General features: G+C 39.1%; 1 protein-coding gene across 1 annotated transcript in view; it reads left to right on the top strand.

Moving 5' to 3' along the window:
• The first annotated feature begins 233 nt into the window (after positions 1-233).
• The window catches only part of rrp15 (ribosomal RNA processing 15 homolog), a 37,228-nt gene continuing 16,323 nt past the window's right edge, over positions 234-21,138 (top strand). The window contains exons 1-4 of the mRNA XM_060830888.1: positions 234-307; positions 5,302-5,534; positions 7,921-8,018; positions 11,983-12,184. Of these exons, the coding sequence (XP_060686871.1) occupies positions 259-307; positions 5,302-5,534; positions 7,921-8,018; positions 11,983-12,184 (582 nt within the window). The 5' untranslated portion in view covers positions 234-258. The remainder of the gene's footprint in view (positions 308-5,301; positions 5,535-7,920; positions 8,019-11,982; positions 12,185-21,138) is intronic.

The following is a 21,138-nucleotide window of genomic DNA, read 5'->3' as shown; positions in this document are numbered from 1 at the left end:
AAAAGTCATGCATAAGCATCTAATGGACGATAAAAACTTTTTATCAGTCCAGGGACTCGAAGACGGTCGCATTAATTTGCTCAACCTAACTTGTGTGAAAGTGAACGGGACTAAAGGAGAGACTGTAGTCGCTTGTGGAGGTTCTCTCTAAACTTACAGCAGGGGCAGGGCTCAGGCGGACTCTTTGTTCCGGGCTCCTCAGCCGGCGGTGGGGGAAGGTTGTGAGGGTTGCACTCGGCGCCGGTGCTTCCGGTTAAGATGGCGGTGGCTTCACGTGGGGTCGGCGGAGTGGGAGCAGGACTGAGCGGTAAAAAGATAGGACCCAGGTCCCAGAAAAGTGCTGGAACCGCTGGTTCTTCATCATGTTTGGGGGGGTGGAAATAAAAGCCAGTAGGAGCGGCTGTGGGAAGGGGAATGTGTTTTAAGGGATCGCCTCAGCCTGAAGCTCATCGGATTCAGTGTTAACTTTAAACTTATATACCGTTCAAAAGTTCCAACTAATATTTCCTGCTCGAGATTATTCGGATGATTTGTCCAAGCACTTTCCTTTTGTTCACTTTCCACAACGTGTTTTTTTACTTTTAGTCTTTCCGTTTATTACACACCGCTTATTTGAAAATTGCTGCCCATCCACCTTTTAACTTTTATAATCGTTGGTAACTCTTTTCACCTCCACCATCCACTTGAGACTGTTAGACATTCTTCTCACTTTATCAGAAATAAACCAGATGTCATATTGTCTTTGGCACTCTGATTTTCTTTGGAGGTGCTGGTGTTGGACTGAGGTGTGCAAAGTTAAAAATCGCACATCAGGTTATAGTCCAACAGGTTGACTTGGAGAGTGAAAGCTAGTGCGTCCAAACAAACCTGTTGGACTATAACCTGGTGTTGTGTGATTTTTAACTTAATACCCCTGCTTTTGTTCAAGGCAAAAAAAATACTGAGGATGCTGGAATCCAAGGTAGAGAAGCAGGAGGCTGGAAGAACACGGCAAGCCACGCTGCATCAGGAGGTGGAGAAGTCAATTCTTCTTCAGGACTGTGTTTTTCAAGTCTCCTGCTTGTCTACCTCTGATTTTGCGGCCACTCGTGATCTCCATTTTTGTTTACTGGTTGTGTGCACCTAGCCATCACTGCCAGGGCATAGCATCAGTTTCATATTCATTGACAAAATGTTAGTGACTTCTAAGTTAAACTGTTTAATATCGAGATCAGGATAGTGCGCAACTCATATACCTGAATATTAGTCTGACTGGAGCTGACTTCTTTTGCTCCCACCAGCATTTCTTTTTTGCAATTTAAATGGTGGCCCTGGGTAGCTTGAGCTGAAAATGTGTTGCTGGAAAAGCGCAGCAGGTAAGGCAGCATCCAAGGAACAGGAAATTAGACGTTTCGGGCATAAGCCCTTCATCAGGAATCTTTCCTGTTCCTTGGATGCTGCCTGACCTGCTGCGCTTTTCCAGCAACACATTTTCAGCTCTGATCTCCAGCATCTGCAGATCTCACTTTCTCCTGGGTAGCTTGAGCTAAGTCAAGGAGTGTTTAATATTACCACCTGAGAGTGAATCTTGTTTGATTCTGTCACCCAGTTTTGCAATATTGCACTTTTTTAAGATTGTACTTTAATGTGTGCTATTTAACTTGTGTGCATATTTGGTAATCTTTACTGGGTTGCACACGAAACTATTCTGAACCTGCACTTGAAAAGTTGTGGAGACTTAACATTCTTACATCTTGCTGGTTTCTGTTGAATTGTAAATTGAGCATAATCAAATTCAGCATATTGCTGACTGAGTGGTGCTATGAAAGTTTAAATGCTGTGTTTTTTTTGTTCTTGATTTATGTTGTTCAGAGCTAGATGTTTAAAAGCCAGTTTCTTTGGATAGTGTGCAGTTGCAGATTTAAACAGTTCACTTACACATGTACATTTGTAGGTGTCACAACAGGGGATAAATGGAAGAAATTTAAATGATTGAAAGCCCGTTGGCTTATGTTAACCTGTTTGTGCTGTACTTTAGCTGCTGGTGCCATGCTGATGTGCATTTTCCTCAAGTTGCTTGTCATCCAGCTCCATGCTCATCCCGTTTATAATAGCTGAATGCAGTCAGTAGTCAATGTGCTAGATAAGTTTCTCTACTTTTTCATCACATTAATTCTATCATTGCTGTCTTGTCTGTCATTGAATCCCAGACAGGTCTTGCTCTGCCTTGAGAAGATTGAAGTTGTTTCCTCAGATGCTGACTGCAGACTTTCCTCCTTTATCACCTCTTCCCTGGCCAGGCATCAGTCCGACCCAGGCAGTTTATAATCTTGATGTTGTTTGTTTTTGAACTGGTGTTGAAGTTCAATAGTTTACCTGGTGACTTAGCTTTGCCTCTGTAGCATTGCATTCACCATGTATGAGACATTGATAAATACTTTTGATGTCTCTCTTTTCTCCAAAGCTATGCATCTATTCAACTCATCCATAACTATTGTTCCCGATCTTACATTTCCTGCATAACAAATTCAGCATTTGTCTTTGATTCTTTCATGCGAAATGATGCTGCTGGCTGGCCAGCATTTATTGCCCTTTCCTAGTTGCTCTTGAGAGGGCGAACTGCTGACTTGAAACTCTTCCGTCCGTGTGATTTAGGTGGACCCACAATGCAATTACGGAGCAAATTCCTGGATTTTGACCAAACAACACCAAGGGAAATGCAATATACTTCCAGGTCAGGATGCTAATTATTTTGGAAGGGAACTTACTGTAGTGGTGTTCCCATGCATTTCTGCCCTCGACTTTTTGGATGGAAGTGGCCGTGTGTTTGGAAAGTATTGTCCAAAGGTATTTTGGTGAATTTCTGCAGTATATCTTGTCGGTGGTACACTGCTGCTACTGAACATTGGTGAAGGGAGTGGATGCTTGTTAATATGATGGGTTGATTTGTCCTGGATGGTGTCAAACTTGGGTGTTTTTGGAGCTGCAGTATCCAGGCAAGTGGTTAATCTTGACCTTGTCTACAATTCCTTCCATCATTTACCCTACTCTATATACATTGTTATTTTATTTTTTTTTAGAATAATCAGTTATTATTTGATCTTCTCTGACTTTTCCCTCTCTTTCACCTCACTCCCAGTGTTGATCGCTAATCACATCAGTTTTGTTTGGAGTTTTCTTTCTAAATATGTCATTCTTCCATTGAAATCATCCAAATCTATCTGTACTCCTAATTTATCTGTGGCTTGGTGTCACTTTTCATTTGAGTTTGTTAGTTGTGTGCTTGGGATATTTTTGGTGATGCCAACATTTTATAAATGCAGCCTATTGTGCTTGGTGCTGCAGCAAAAGCATCTGTTTTACTTTTTCATTTTCCCTGTGGCGGTGGTGCAAAATGGACTTCAGTACGGCATGTAAGTCATGATGCAGGTGAATACAGAGGAAACTGTCAAAGGTCTGCATCTAAAGCATCGGTTAGAATCTTTGGAAATGCAACTAGAAGGTGAATGACTTTACTGAAGTCTCTTTTATAGAGTTTGGGTGCACACAAGGAAAACATGGTTCAAATGCAGTTTAATGAGCAATGTAAGGAACCATTTTAAGAACAGCATTATACTTGATTGTTTCTGCTGTGTCTGTTCCAGTGCTGAAAACAATTGCTGGGCTGCAGTTACTTTCTCCTCATCTCCTGGAAGCTACCTGAGGACTGCTGCCTGTGGTCTCTCACCTCAGCACCTGACACATCACCTAGGAATTCCTAACAACAATCTGCAATTCACCAGTTTCCTTTTTTTCAAAGAAGGCCCAATATCAAGTGTATCCTAGGAACACTTGTTCCATCCTATAGATCGTTCACTGTGCCCAATTTATTCCAGTTTATCAGCACAAACTAATTTCAAAGCTTGTTTACCTCCTAAGTATAGCTTAGGTGACAAAATTCTGGCAGCTACTGTCTATTTTATGTTTCATTTTAAGTCTTGAATTTGTGTCGCTGTCTTTTAAAGAGCATATTGCTTGACTTAGCTAGAAGATGTAAGAGAGACCAATTGCATTTATTCCCATGCCTGTAACTGTTTGCTATGAGGTAGGCAGGGCTTAAAATATCAAACCAAGCTGACTGTTATTCCTCACTTGTCTTGACTCCAACGTATATTATAATTTGCAGTGTACGCACTAAGTGCACATCTGAATTTTAACAATTGTCATTGTGCTCATTGGCCTGGCAAAGGTGGCCATCCAGACATTGAGGTTGGATTTGGTCATAGGAGTGATTGTCCTTGGATATCTTTTTCCCACAGCCTTGTCTGACCCCAGTAACTCTAAAGAAAAGCATGCAGTGTATACTGCAGCCAATAGTCTTTGCAAATATTGGAGGGCATGTTGGACACGGATGTCAGTTTCATTGTTTAATTTGATAGGTTAGCTTTTTTATATTGTGTTTTGGCATCTCCATGACAACACCCCGACAACTCCAAGCAACTTGCCTTATTTTAAATGTAATCAGTTACATGAGACACTTAATAGTTTTTGTTGCATCTCCATGCTAACCATAGTCCAGCCAATCAATAAGCTCTTCTCAAGTTGTAGAAATTGTTCATTCTTTTCTAAGTTGTGTTTTTGCATTTCAATCTTGATGAGTGTAAGGTGAGAATCTTTGTCTTTGTCTCTTTTGTAATATTTTTTTGTGTTCTATTGGTCGTTTCTGTCTTCAAGGTGGCACATTTTTATAGGCTTTGGATTTCATGGCACTGGAACAGCTGAAAATCTCCTTAAGAGTTTTATAAGAAAAGGTATCCTGGTGCTCTGGCAAAGAATGTTCATCTGCTAATATGCAGTGCTGCATTCTAATGGCATCATTGTTATGTTGGGTTTACTTTGCCAATCTATTAAGTTTATCCACAAATAAATTCAAAAGTTCTGAAGTGCAGTCATGTATCAAAGTGCCACTGAATTATATATGTAAATATCTAAAATCATAATAATATATTTTTGCAGTGACTTTGAATATTCTTAATGGTTTAAAGTTTGTTTGCAAAACTGAATTTGCAGTTACTGTTACAGGCAACAAATCAGTGTTAGGTCTGTGAAACGGAAATTCAGATTTTAAATAAAGTTTGAATAAAAAGTCTAGGATGCACAATAGGATACAGATTTCTAATTTTTTTTAATATTGCTAAATCTGAATATTAAATTTGGTAAGCTGTGGCTTGGAGATTGCTGAACCTTTTGTTGACACTAGATGTCAGTATTGTATCAATGAAATTCATGTTTGAAGTGTATTCCTCCTACTCATAACAATATGCCCACCTGTTCTATTTTTAGATTCTGATGGCGATCTTGCAAGTGATCACTTCTCTTCACAGGATGAGGAAAATCATGATTCGGAAACTGCAGACTTGAGTTCAACAAATCCCAATGCTGGCTGGGCAGATGCCATGGCCAGAATTCTTAATAAGAAGGTTCCTGGTGACAAACCAACCATTCTTGCTAAAAATAAAAAGAACCTGAAAGAAAAAGAGAAACGTAAGCAGGCAATGTTAGAAAAGATGAAGCAGGTATTAATTGTGTTATACTCTTAAGACTTTTTTTGCGCAATAATTACGAAATGTCTGTGTAAACTGGATTCCATTTGGGAATAATGTGACTGAACAGCAGCAAGTTCCATTTTTTCCAGGTCTTGACAAGAAATTTGCAAACTGCATTTTAATTAATTTGGAGACATTCTCAAATTACCAGTGCTATATTTCTACTTGTATCCTTGACTTTGAAGGAAGACTACTCCTTGACAGATTGGATTGAATGAGCTTTATTGTCACATGTGCTCAAATGAGTACAGTGGAAAGTTAACAAGTTGCCACTTATGGCACCATGTTAGGTACAAGTTACCAAGATTCTAATCTTAATCAGCGATGGCAAGCGGAGAATGTTAACTCGCAGCTGGTAACAACCAGAACAGAAATAATTGTTTTTCTCCCAAAACCCAAGGGCAACAGAGTTGTGACACAAGTCGTTAGGGGAGCCCATTGAAATTGACACTAGAAATAGGGTTTTCTTTGTGAGCTTCCCTGTTGATTCTGGAGAAAGGGACCTAAATGTTGAAGAGAAGATATATGGAATTGACCAATTTTTTAAAAAAAATCTTTTTCTAAAGAATGTTTGCATTTGAGTGAGTGGTGGAAGAAGTCATAGTTGACTTTCATAACTAGCTGGTTTAATTTGCTTTTCTGCAGAAACAGCCTTGGCAATATTTATTACGACATCTCCAGGATGTTCTAACACTTAAGCATGGTTCACAGAACTTCCCAGACAAATAATATTGCATTCCACATTTTCCACTGCCCTGTAGCCGATCACATCTCTTCCCTCTCCCACTCTGCCAACGATACGCAAGTCCTGGACTGCCTCCACTTCCAAATTCTCGCCACCTGATGCCTGGACGAAGAACATCTCATTTTTCAGCTCTGGACCCTGCAGCCACAAGGGATCGATGTCAATTTTACCAGTTTTCTCATTTCACCTCCCCACTCCACCCCCATCCCAGATCCAGCCCTCCAACCTGGCACTGCCCTCTTGAACTGTCCTACCAGTCCATCTCCCTTCCCACCTATCCGCTCCGAACTATCGCCATCACCCCCCACATTCACCTACCTATCACATTCCCAGCTACCCCCCCCCCCATCCCATTTATATCTCAGCCCCCTTGGGGCGCACTTTTTGACTCTGATCTCCAGCATCTGCAGTCCTCACTTTCTCCAGGGCTTTCCACACTCTTAAGTAGTAGACTCTGTAGCTATTACAACTCTTGTATGCATCCCATTTTCCCATTTTAATTTGTGATGATTAGAAACAATGAGTATGCAAAGTGAAAAGTTGTATATTGTGAATTGGTTTGAACTGCTAACTCCCAGTCACATGGAAGTTAATCATTGCTGCTTTTTTTTTCAGTTGAAATGCTTTTTTTTTTGCTTGGGATATAAATAAAAATGGATTGCTAGGGTTATGTGCTGTGTATAGGTAATGTGTGCTAAAATTACACTTGGCGAACTCTCTGTTTACTGTTGACCAATGTGGAATTACAAATGTTTGCCTTGGCCATTTATTTCAACAAAGAGGATTACTTAAGGGATGCTGGCAATGGATCCAAAGGCAGCAATGCCATTTGAACCCCTCAGTCACATTGTAAGCTACAAAATTGAAGCTTGAAGAGTTTGTCAACAAACCCCCAAGCTTGGAGTACTGCCAGTAGCCCTGTGCCAGACCTCCAGCATTTATGCTGTTGGTAGTAAATTCTATTAAATCTACATACGTTTCTAATATTTTTGAAATTCCAATTAACATGGTATGTTTTGGATTCTGAGGGGCACTGAGTGCACTGGGTTAGCATATTATTCTTAACCTTTGTGTTGGAAATTGATGGGAGGCAGGTTTTCTTTTCCCTGAATGCGTAAGTTTCATGTGAAATGAATTTGCCTGGCTCCATGGCCATTTCTAGTGGGATGTGGACCTACCACATACAACTGCTTCCAATTCAGTTTAATTGACAATCTGGCAGAAACTGGTGTAAGAAAAGTAGATCTTAAACTGGCGCATAAAAGCACATTATTGGAATTTACTCTGCATCCAGCCTTTGCTACACCTGATACAGAATTGCTTAAGACTGAATGCGGCAAGTATTTCATTTCAGGCAAATGTCTATCACAGCACAATTTAATTTGAAGAAAAAGTTGCTTTGCTGTCATCAGCTGTAAATGGTGTTTACAGAAGTATTGCTAATACTAGTAACTGTTTTGTTGAGGCTTTAGTTTCTGCTGAAACTGTGGTTTCACCATTTCCCAACAAATGTTTGGATATTTAATACAGTAATTTATTCATTAGAAACCTTTGATTTCAATGAAGTTATGACATTATTCAGCATGTTCTTAAATGTGCTTTCTTTGGCAGCTGGATAAAAAGAAAGAATGGGAACAGATGTGCAGAGTGAAACCTAATGTAGCTGAAGACCAAGAGACTGAACGGGCTTTCCAAAAAATAGCCACCAGGTAAGTTTTGTGCAGCTTTCTGTAGAAGAATTTCTGATGGCTAAATTGTTAAGTCATAGTCATAGACATAGAGATATACAGCACATAAACAGGCAGTTTGGTCCAACACAACAGTGCGACCAGAAATTCTAAATTGGACTAGTTCCATTTGCCAACATTTGGCCACTATCCCTCTAGCTTGGGCTTTTTTCATTGGAGTGAGGAAGGATGAGAGGTGACTTGATAAAGGTGTACAGGATGATGAGAGGCATAGATAGAGTGGATAGCCAGAGACTTTTTCCCAGAGCGGAAATGTCTATCATGAGGGAGCATAATTTTCAGGTAATTGGAGGAAGGTTTAGGGGAGATGTCAGAGGTAGGCTCTTTACACAGAGAGTGGTGGATGCTTGGAATGCATTGCCAGCGGTGACAGTATTTAGAGGCATTAGGGACATTTAAGCGACTGCTGCACAAGCACATGGATGCCAGTAAATTGAGGAGTGTGTAGGTTAGTCTGATCTCTGTAGGATAAAAGGCTGGCACTACATAGAACAGCACAAGTCCTTTGGCCCTCTATGTTCTAAAACTGCAAGGCCTCCCTTTGTCATAGAAATGTATAGCATGGATACAGACTCTTCGGTCCATCTCGTCCATGCCAACCAGATATCCTAAATTAATCTAGTCCTATTTGCCAGCACATGGTTTTTGAAAAGTGAATTTGCTTGCAAATGGATAAGGTAAACAATGTGCTCAATATATCCTTGTTTGAAGTCACTGGAATTATTTTTATTACAATCTTTGAAATGAAATAGAGACATTTTCTGTTTGCTTTTAATTTAACATAACTTTTGCTTTTAAGGAGCAACGGCTAAATTGATTTTAGAAATTTTAAATCCATCCATTCACAAAACATTTGACCATTTTTCTCACATCTCCATCCCAAAGCTGACGAAAGACTCTTGACGTACCACTTTCTAAATCCTTCCGTTTTTCAGCCTATCTTGAAGAAATCAGTTTGGAAATGTGCATAGTGATTGATTTATGCCTGTTCTCCACCCTCAGAGACTGACCCTTGTGTCAGAAACTGCATCGTCCACCTGCATGTAACAAATTGGAACAAGATCTGTATTGCATGTACTGCTGCAGCTTCCATTTAGAAAGGGCTCACTGAAAGACGTGGCATCTAACGTAAGGGTTGGTCGAAGAGGCTTTCCTAAGTCTGCACAGCATGCCTGTCAGTTCTCTGAAGTAGCAATAAAAAACTCTTAAGTCCTGTCACAAGTCCACCAAAACATGTTAAAGATCCCGTTGACGGGGAAGAAATTGCATTCATGGCAGGTGAACATCCCATCCTCCTGGAAATATGCTGCAATGTGAACATCTAGGCTCTGACCTACTTTTAAATCTCAACTTCTGCATTTCTTGATATTCCCACTAGATGGTGGGTATGGGCAACCTGCAGTGACTTCTTTCGCTGTTGTTTGCCAAATCAAAATGAGCAGTAAGTTTCAGGACTCCCAATCTCTATCATTGCCTGTATATATAAGCCATTCCTCATTTCTAATTGACAGTAAGTTAACCTGCAAAAAGGTTTTCTCTTAGATCATAAATTCTGGAGTTGCGCAATCAGTAAGACACAGGTTATCTTGATGTGTTACCTCCCTATAACATGGTCATATCTTGATTAATTTGAATTAGATGATGGGGTTTAGTGCCAGGTATGAATTGATCAGTTGTTATGTACTAACTAACCAAAGGAAACATCAGCTGGTTTAATGTTTTACGAATCATATGACATCTCATTATGCTTTGTCTCCCCAACTCTTCAAATAAATTTCCTTACAAATCCGATACCTATTCTACGAGTTAAAATAAAGCCAATTCCCAGTGTTGAACACTTGAATGTTGAGTACCAGCTCAATTTGTTTGGAATTTTGACAAGAAACAGAATGGCCTTCTCTGTTTTGGCAAAGTTTGAATTATAATTGGCCAATTGAAGGGCACTGTGCTAATCTCATTAATGACCCATTCCTCAGTTTAAGAATCTCCATTCCAGCATCTTTATAACTGCTATTCTATGGGCTTAAAGTAGAAACATTATTGACTTGATGAATCATTTGGTAATTGTAATACAAACCAAAGAGTGTGGACGCTGAAAATCAGAAACAAAATTCAGCATGTCTGGCTGCGTCTGTGTAGAGAAAGTGGAATTAATATTTTGAGCTCCTTCTTTGCGGACTGATTTTAGCTAGGGAAATGTTAGTATGTCTGCTAGAGAAGGTGTGGGGGGGGTTGGGGAAGGAGTAAATGATAGGTGGAGATTGAGCTCGGAGAGAAAAAAACAAGCAGACAAAACAATGGGGTAAAGGTCAGGCTGGGAGAATGAATAGCTGCTAATGGGGACCTTTTGTGGCTGACATTGGGTTGTGTGTGGTAGTAGGCCATGTGATGACAGGGTTTCTGTGTAAGGTTGGGGTAAGGACATGGGAGAAGGTTCTCAGGCCCTAAAATTATGAAACTCAATATGGAATCCTGAAGGCTGCATGCGGCAAAATGAGTTGTTCTTCCAGCTTGGGCCGAGCTACACTGGAGTACTGCAGCAAGCCTGAGACAACAATTTTGTCCAGGGAATACATGATCTGTTGAAGAGGCAGGCAACAAGAAGTTCAGGGTCTGAAAAGTGTTTGACCAGTCTGTTTCGTCCCCCCAGTGTAGAGCAGACCACATTGTGAGCAGAGGATACAGTAGACTTAATTGAGTGAAGTGCAGGTAAATCACTTCTTAACCTGAGAGGTGTGTCTAGGGCCTTGGATAGTGAACAGGCAGTAAACGGGTAGGTATTGCACTTCTGTGATTGCATGGTAAAGTGCCGTTGGGAGCGGGCTAAGGTTTCTCAGTCGGAACAGTTGCTGTGGAAGGTTGACAAGGGAGGAGGGTGTGCCTCTAGCATCCCACTAGAGGTGGTGGATGGTGACTTTGGATGTAGATGTTTATAGGGTGGTAAGTGATGACCAAGGGGACCCTGAACCCTGAAAGGGTCATTGGACCCAGAACTTTAAGTCTGCTTTCTGATCACAGATGCTGTCAGACCTGAGTTTTTCCAGCAATTTACGTTCATTTTAATTGGTAATTGTTAGTTGTATTTACCAGCAAATCCACTGGTAAAGTAATTTACGTATTTTCCTTAATGGTTTTTGCAAAGACAGTTTTTGGTTCTTCTGTTGTCCATGCTCTTTATGTTTTGAGCATGTAGACCTACTAAATCAAACAAACAACCTTTTGAAATTTCACTGGCCTTTGGTATTGTATAGCAGTGAATATGCTGCGCTCTTCAAAGAAATGTCATCCACAGAAGGTTTGTTTTCGTTCTGGCCCATATGCTGTTGTATTCAAAAGCAAAATCCCTTCATAAAAATGCCTCTTGTTTGTTTTTGCAATTTTTGTTCATCTGCATTGAAAATAACTGAAGAAAGTGAAAGGTACTTTAGAAACCCATAGGTGCCTATTAAAAATAGTTGTATTGTACTGACAATTTGTGGCAGAAGTGTTGGCTAGGATGGATCCGATGGACAACTAATATTTTGATCTCCATTGTAATTGCGATGGAAACAAAACAAACTTGCATTTTATACAGTGTTTTTCATAGGCACCAGGCATTGCAAAGTGTTTTTTAGCAATGATTTGCCATTATAATGGAGAAAACATGGTAGGCAATTTTCAAAGCGCAAACTCTCAAACAGTAATTGATCAATGACCAAATAATTTGATTTTATGATGTTTGAGATATTTACCCTGGAATGGTACTTGAACTCAGAGAAGTAAGAGAGGTAACAACTGAACCATATTAGCATTTTGATCAGCCTGTTCTTTTTGAAGGGGTAGAGCAGCTTCCCTTGAATAGCACCCTCCTGCTCCTAATTTGTATGTTTGTGGTCTGAGTGGACTGGAATAACTAGCCTGACTAACCTATTTGTTTGATACACAGGGGTGTTGTGCAGTTATTTAATGCTGTTCGAAAGCATCAAGCTAGTGTGGATAAAAAAATTAAAGAAGTAGGTGGGTCTGAACAGAAGCGTGCCAAGTTACTGTCCTCTGTCTCAAAGAAAGATTTCATTGATGTGCTCAGAGGATCAGAACCGAATGTTCGACAGGGCTCAGCAGCAAGACCAGTTAATAGCATAAAAAAGGTATGTTGAGTTTTGTAATACTGAACGCTCGCGTTTCTGTTGATCATGTGGGTATTGTGACATAGCCATATTTTAAATGTTTCCTTATATTTATTTATATTTATCTATTCAGGATCATAATGATCAGTGACATGGTAATTTTAGGCTAATTAGGGCAGTCTTGCTGCACTTCTTTCTTTGGTGCATGCTCACCAATTTTCACCCTAGAGTATATGGTGCCTAGCCAGCTCCTTAAACTGCTGCAGTCCACAAAGTGTCAATTGGGGAGTGCCGGATCGTAACCCAACAGCCATGAGGAATGGTGATGTATTTCCAAGTATACAGGCTTTGGTGAGTTAGGAGTGAGTTACTCACAAGAATTCCCAATCTTTGACCATATCTTTCCGTCACTGTATCTATATAGCTGGTGCAGTTAAGCTCCTGGTTGATTGAAGGTTCTGAGAAGGTAATTCCATTGAATATCAGGGAGATGTAGTCAAAATTGCATTCTGCTTCATTGTGATTTGGACTAGCTCACGTGGAGATAAGGTGAAATAGTGTCTTCTGGATGCTGTTTTGTGTACAGGCAACAAACCCAATTATTTTGCGGCTTACATGTATTGAGGCTGCAACAAAAGAACTGAGCAAATGGACCTGTTCCCTGACCAGTTAGTTGCTTTTTAAGATTGGTAGACAGAACAATGCTTTTCTTAATATTATAAATCATAATTTGTAATTACTTTCATGTGCCTGCATAGTTGATAGTTCTAGGCATTTTCAATATAGTTTTGTAGTTGTTTGGGATGCCATGATGGCTGGGTAAAGCCCAAGTAGCATGAATATAGCACCATTTACAGGAATCTGACATCTTCAAAATGGTGCAGTTGTTTTTTTTTTGTAAATACTTGGGGAAGCTACTTTGCATTATCGAATCAGAGAAAATACAAGCAGGTGTAGGCCATTCAACCATTCAAGCCTGCACCATCATTCACTATGATCATAGGTGGTCATCCAACTTTCCTGCTTTCTCTCTATACCTTTTGATCTCTTTAGCCCTCAGCACTATGTCTAACTCCTTGAAAATATCCAATGTTTTGACTTCAACCACTTTCTGCAGCAGAGAATTCCAGAGGCTGTCCACCTTTTGGTTGAAGAAATTTCTTTTCATCTTAGTCCTAAATGGCCTACCCATATCTTTAGAAAATGATCCCTGATTCTTTACAACATTAAAGAGCCATTTGGATGGGTATATGAATAGGAAGGGTTTGGAGGGATGGGGGCTGGGTGCTGGCAAGTGGGACTAGATTGGGTTGGGATATTTGATCAGCATGGACAGGTTGGACCGAAGGATCTGTTTCCATTCTGTACATCTCTATGACTCTATTGTTAATAGGAACATGGCTTTCTGCAATTACTCTGTCCAGTCCTTGTAATATTTTATATGTCTGAGATATCTGTCTTCCTTCTAAACTCCAGTGAACTGAGCCGTAACCCATCTAGTCTCTCTTCCAATGTCAGTTCTGCCATCCCAAATATCAGTTTGACATACCTTTGTTAAACTCCCTCCACAGCTATCCTTTCTCAGTTAAGCAAGCCAAAACTGCACGCAGTAGTCAAGGTGTGGTCTGACCAAGGACCTGTACAATTGCAGGAAGAAATCCCTGCTTCTGTACTCAATCCTCTCGCTATGCAGGCCAACATGTTCTGCCTTCGGTGCTTGCTGCATCTGCATGCTGACTTTCAGGGACTGATGTACAAAGGCAATCCTTTCCCAATCTATTGCCAATCAGATAATCTGCTTTCCTGTTTCTGCCAAAGTGGATAACCTTGCATTTGTGTATATTATACTTCATACGCCATGCATTTGCCCACATGTTCAACTTGTCCAAATCACACTGAAGCAGCTCTGCATTTTCCACAGTTCAACCTACCACTCAGCTTTGAATCCAAACTTGGAGATGTTTCATTCAGTTCCCTCACCTAAATAATTAATATATTGCAAATAGCCAAGGTCATTGTTATAAAGGTATATGTCCTTGACTGATGCAAGGAGTTGTTTGGGTGCTTCCTTGTAATGCCCAACAGAGTTTCTTCTGACAAAGCATCTGACATGTGCTTGGAGCACTTCAATCTGAGGGATTTGGTGGGGCAAGTGTTCACTTTCCAAGGACAGCCAGCCTCTCAATTATGAGTGTTCTTACAGTGAAGGAAGTCCTGTCCTTCTGCACTTGATAGGAGAGGTAGCTAAATACAGTAATGTCTCATTAATCAACTATCATTCTGGTATGTTCCCACTGTAAAATTATCAGCCCAAATCTTTGTTGCCTATTGTCTAGTTCTGCTATCAGAGGGGGTACAGAAATGGGAGCTTTCCTAAATCCAGCCTGGTAGACATCACCAACCCAGTGCACCAAAGGGAAATGGAAGAGTTTGGCTGGTGTTTAGCTTGCTAACTAGCAGGTGTAGGGGCTACTGGGCAATAGAAGACTGGAATTGTGCATGCAGCTCAAAATTATTCAAGTTTTTGTTGGGAGTTTCTCTCCAAAAGGGCAGATGTACTTCAATGAGGTGATCTCAATCTTGACTCCTACTTTAAAGTAGTCAGTACTAGAAGTCCCATCAGCTGCTAATGTAGATGTACTTGTGTTATGTCCTGACCTCTGTAATTTTTATCTTCTGCATCAAAGGATTTGATGCATTTTGTTATAATTGATGCAGAAGTAGTGAAAGATGCAAGAGTAATTAAATTTTATCAATTTCATTTGAATGATGGGTCTGCATGACGGCTGCTTTGTTTAGGGAAGTGGTGGACATTTTGATTTCCCTTCCTTCCAACTAAAATGGTCAAAATATAAATCAAAGCAACTTCATTTCTTGAAAAAGTTGGATCTTTCTTGGGCTTAATCTTGGTCATAATTAAGTTCCATTGGAACATTTTCTCTTCCTCACCACTTTCACCCAATTATACAACAGATTTAAAGTTGGATTTTTTCCCCTGATGTTTTTGTTCATAACCTTCCAAGCATCTATATTTGTTCAAGCATCATGTATAAGTTTGAACAGCACCTGGATGTAGTCTAGTACACCAAGTAGGTCTTGTGGGGCACTCTTCTATCTGTGCACTACTTGAGTTGTGACAGGACTTGGCCTCAGCTTTTTTAGTTATTTTTCAAAAGGTTTATACAGCATAGAAAATATTAGGGTTAATGCCAAAATTCAGTTTTTTTTTCAAACAGCTATGTTTTGCCTCTCAGCTGTACCTATGAAAATATGCTGCAGTTGACCTTACAGTTGAAAAGGAGAGGGCGTGTGCCTGTCAAAAACAGGAAAAGCTGTGTAAGTACTACCAATGAAGAGCGACCAGGATATATGAAACCAGAAAGCCTAATACTGAGCAATTAGTTAAAGGCTACTCACAAGGAAAAGAAGGAAATGTTTATTGTCACAATCTAGTGCATTTTGCTAGCTGATTACATGGAATAATTGGGCTGGATCTTGTTCAAGTGGGACATCTCCTGGCATGCATCAAAGCTGGCAATTCCTGTCTATTAAAACTGTTCAATTCAAGCCTGCTTCTGAGTAGAAGGTTACTTTGAATTTGGAAAATTAGAGATACAAATAATTCTACTCAATGTTATTGCACATTTGCCACGTAAATTCAGAATGGAATCAGCTATGAATACCACCAATTTATTTATTGGTATCTGCAAACATTTTGTTTAACAGCAGTTGACATGTTTTAAAATTCCTTGAAACATGCTATCCAGTTATGTTTTAAGAATGTTATAACATTTCATTGGTGCAATCTTTATGTAGATTCTTAGTGCAACTTTTATGCCCAGAAGAGAGAACTAATCACCTAATTAATGGTAATTAAAAATAATGCTGCGATAGTTCTATAGATCAGGTGATATCTGCTGAGAAAGGAAAGGTTATCTCAGCATTTTGAGTTTCTGATCTCTATAGAGAATCAGCATTACCCCAGTCAATAACAGATTTCCTTTCACCAGGGGAGTATTGCTGTTTTAGAACTCTAAATCAAATTACTTATAAATTGATTTAAGCCACTTCTGTTTGATGTAGTATCTGCTTATCATCCTTACTTGGAATTATATTGCCACCCCTTCTCTATCATTAGGTCAGAACGCTCAAACTCCCTTCCCAGCAGCAGCAGCATATACTTAGACCAATTAGACTGCAACAGTTCAAGAATGATTTGGAGATGCTGGTGTTTGATTGGGGTGCACAAGGTTACAAATCACACAACACCAGGTTACAGTCCAACAGGTTTAATTGGAAGCACTAGCTTTAGGAATGCCGCTCAAGCTTGACCTCGATTGTAACTGACATTCTAAACATGAGAAAAATCTGAGCGTTTTGTCCATTCTTGGTAAGAACTAAAGATACTATAATATCTTTGTCACTATTGGCCATTTGATACCTTTGAGACAGCACCCTGGTGGTACCCAGAACAATAAAAAAATTATAAAATAATAATAACAATGGTTAATCAGTTCTTGAAGATGCTAATTGGAATGCATTAAATTCTTAGGCAATTTGGTAAAAGAATGTTAAAGTTGTTTCATCGCAGCTGCAAGGTAATTCAGCACTTTGTGACATTGACTCTTAGGACTGATGCCATGTCTAATCAATGATGATGAACAATGTTTTAGTTTTGTAATGTGAACTATCCATACCTCCCATCCTACAAACTGGTTTATCAAAGCCCATCATCTGAGTGGCGCATTACTGTTTTCAACCTCATGGGCCTCTCCTTCAGCTGATTGAGGAATCTCCAACAAATCAGTGTATATCTTTATCATCTGAAGAGTAGCAGATTTCTACCCAGTTAGTGAAAAATGGTACAGGCCATTTATGTTGACGCCAACTGCAATTTCAAAGATATAAGTCATCATCTGCCATCAGGAGAGCCTTATTGGTCTCGGGTTTAGTAGTTGACAATGTGTCTGGGATACAGATATTCTTCTGTATCATAGAGCTCATCAGCTACCAAGAACTAGAGTAAATCTTTTACTGCCTTTTCATGGGACAAAATGGGCTTTTAATGACTATCCTTAGTTTCACTTGAGAAGATGTTGATGCACCATTATCTTGAATGCTGCACTCTTTGTGGTGAAGACACTTTCAGTGTTCTTACAGTGTGTTCCAAGATTTTGACTGATGAAAAAATGGTGATTTTTTAAAAAAATCTGGTAGTGTGAATTAGAGTGAGATTTGGAAGTGATTGTGTTTTGGCCTTGAGCCTAAGCCACCATTCTTGAGACTGATCTGTATTTCAACCCTCATTCAGTAAATTTTAATACCCTTACCTAACAAAGAACTATTAGTGTTAGATTTGAAATTTCTAATTTGTTTCACCTCAAAGATTTTTATTCTGTCTTGGCAAGGCCAGCGTTATAGCCAAGGCAGGTAATATTTTTGGTCTTGACAAAGGAGGTAACTAGTCTATGATTTTAGTTTTGCTAGCAACATGAGACATAGCATTTTTATTTATCATTGTCAGCAACTTCAGTTTTTTTACATAATTTGCAATTGTATCTAGCAAAGCTGTGCCATCTAATTATTCACATCAATGGACTTCATAAAAGTGGTCCTTTTGCCTTAGGTTTTAATGATTTTCTACAAATTTATAACAATTTCACTGAAAGCTAGCAATGGACTTAAAAATTAATTAAGTGGAAAATTTGAACAGTTGTCACAGCACTTTATCAGGTTTTAAACATTGCTGCCCTGTCTCGATCCTACCATATTTTGCAATCTCCTGAATCTCTTACTCTTCAATGCTGAAGTTCAATTACTGAGGATGGCAGACACAGAAAAGGGGTTGCAGATCTGATGACATAATTACATCCCAAATAATGTAATAGCATGGCAATATGCCATTATCCAACAAGGGTAATGGTCATAAAGGGACATTAACACCTAGAACAGTAACAAAATGTCAAAAATACTTTATTGGCAATGATATAGAGGGAGATTGTGGTTTAGTAGTATTATCATTGGATTATTAATCCAGAGACCCAGGCAATGTTCTGGAATGCCAGATTTGCATCCTGCCAAGGCAGATGGTAGAATTTGGATCTAGTAAAAATATGGAATTGAGTTCATCACAAAATCATTGTCAACTGTTGGAAAAACGTATTTGGTTCACGCATGTCCTTTGGGAAAGGAAACTGCCATTCTTACCAGGTCAGGTCTATGTGTGAGTGTAGTCCCAAACCTGAGAGGTTAGTCCTTAACTGCCATCAGGGCAATTGGATGGGCAATAAATGCTGGCATTTATAAGTAGCAGTTCCCGTGTCCTGAGAGTGTTTTTTTTATATAAAATGTGATGCGGGTGCTTTATAAATGAAAGCCATTTTCCCCAGTTGAAAGAAATCATTTTAGATGTTGGGCAGTCCAGTTTGGACTGGTTTCTTAGTTCATGCTTGATTGCATCATTTAATGACTTTCTATAATCTCTATGTTAGGCTAATTCTAAAATATAACTTTTGTTGTTTGAATTGCTGTTGTCCTGGCTGGAGTTGATTCACTGCTTCATTAGTATCAATATTAAGCAGAACCACTGAAAGGTAAACTAGTTAGACATGATGCCTCCTGTGTTTGGGATAAATTATTTTCATTTGTAATTGTAAAATTTTTCAGAAGCTTGGGCACACAGGTACACGTTTTTTTTTTCTAAATTCCTTTTGGGAATGATTAATGATATTTGATTGAAATGTTCATTTTTGTTTTTTCTATAAAATAGAATAAGTAATTTCCAGTCAACTATGGTAACTAAAATGTTGACCATGCAATGGGATCTATGTCATGCTTGTGTATCTGTTTTTTTCTCATTTTTATGCAGAGAAAAACTCTGTATGGTTTGAGGGTTGACTGTTTATTTTGTGAACAGTTGTGATTGAAAGAGCTGTGGGTTGGAGTCAAATATTTGCTTTCATGGCTTGAAAATATAGTCTTTTTGCCGGTTCCGTATGCCCAGATGGAAGTGATTACCGTTGAGTGTAAGCCAGAATCGTTTTTTTAAAACTTAACTTAAGGTGTCTTTTTCTCTAAGTGACTTTGGACTTGACATTTTTTGGGGCACTTTGATATTATACAGAAGTAGGAGGAAAACAAAGTTATACTTAAGTCGGGTACATGTTCAGTTGTAACTGCTTATTAACCCTGAGTTTTAGTAAGTTTTGTTTAAGGCAGTGTGTGTCAATACTAAGACTTCATTAGATTGTGAAAGGTTTTTCCAAAAGAAGATTTGGTGTTGTAATTAAATACTTCAAACTCATAAAGCTTAGCTTATGTGTACTAATACTGAAATATTTGGAAAGATTTGATGTGTTACCTAGCAACATGAAAGGAATGGTTTTTTTGCTGAGCTCATTTCTATATAGTGTAGTTAGCTCTTGGCCAATGTCGAACATTTTGCACTGTAAAACCAGTAAATAAACCAGCTGGGTCGCACTTGCGCATCAGAAATCACATTATGAATGTAAAGTTGAATAAGTTGTACAATTTATTGAATCAGCTTATGTCATTTCAATATTTGTTAGAGAGGTTCATTTTGATGACTTAAGTTGGCAGCATTTCAACATCATTAGAAACAAAGTTTACACAAGTCTGTTAACTATGTTACCACTGTTTTCTTGCCATTTCTGACATGGATGGTAAAAGTCCATCAAAGCAGTGTTTAAGTTGGCATTCTGCACAGTTTCACTGCTTGCGATGCGCTGCAATGTAAATTGTGAAGAAGATGCTTGGTTTGGGCATCAAGTGATGTGATATCAGCAATGTTCTCAGCCAAAGTGACAGTATGGAGGTCCAATGTTCTCAGCCAAAGTGACAGTATGGAGGTCCAATGTTCTCAGCCAAAGTGACAGTATGGAGGTCCAAACCTATTCCAGTTTTATTTTGTGTTTGTGAACTGTGGGCTTCCAACAGGCTGGATTATTCATTTCCAACATGGAAAAAAGGCACAGATTGACCTGTGGAGGGGTAGGGATTATGATTACTGAGGAGTGGCAAGGCTGAGCTGGAAGATTTGAGACAGTATTCCTACTGGATCCATTTCTTTTTAAAAACAAATGTACAACAACTTTTTGGAGTGGCTTCCAGTAATCACTTTAAGGATTACTGCTTGGTTGTCTTGCTGCTATGAGGGAAGGAACTTGTGTACATATTGCTGCTCCACCCCTTTCTTTTTAAACATCCTATAAATGTTCTATACCAGACACATGACCTCAGTTTGCTTAGCTAAAGACCTTCTTGCCTGTTTTAGGCAGAAGTGTTGAGTGTCCATTAAAGGCTTCTTGAAATTTGATTGAGACAGGCAAATGGGTTTCAGTGTCCCTGCTAAACTTTGGATTGCTAATTACTTATTTTTAAACACAAAATGGGTAGCCAGCATTTGAAGTTCTGCCCATCCATCTTGGTTTCTGAAAGGAGCAGCTCTGAATAGGAACTCAGAAGTCATTGTAGTGTTAAGTACCCTGCTGGTTGAAGGGCTAATGGAGTACTAAGTGCCATTTGGTTGAATTGCTCATCTTACATTCGTTCCATAAGTTTCCATGAGGCTGTTTCTCCAGTAATGAAGGAAAGTTCAGTAATACTGTTTTTTTGCATCTGATACAAACGTATATTTAATTTGATAGAAAATTGTGTTCAAAATGATTGAAGTAGTGTACAAATGTATGAAACTATATCACTCTTTTAGGTGAAGCGAATAGTGTGTTGCGTAATATTCTTGTACAATATGAAATCCAGCTGGCTTTAAGTAAATTTTCAACGAATTCATGGTTAGCCAGCTACTAAGCCAAGGACTCAAATTGCACAATGTGTCTGTTGTTTGTTTTCTGTTCAACAGAATCTAAACAAATAAGTATATATATTGTACTTGCATTGGCCAACCTATTGGTGCCTAAGTGATTGCATCAAGAAAACTGTTCATTATGTGAAAGTAG

The sequence above is a fragment of the Hemiscyllium ocellatum genome, chromosome 10 (genome assembly GCF_020745735.1).
Source record: "Hemiscyllium ocellatum isolate sHemOce1 chromosome 10, sHemOce1.pat.X.cur, whole genome shotgun sequence".
Classification (NCBI taxonomy): Eukaryota; Metazoa; Chordata; class Chondrichthyes; order Orectolobiformes; family Hemiscylliidae; genus Hemiscyllium; species Hemiscyllium ocellatum.
The sequence above is the reverse complement of the archived record's forward strand: the minus strand, read 5'-3'. Positions and strand labels throughout refer to the sequence as shown.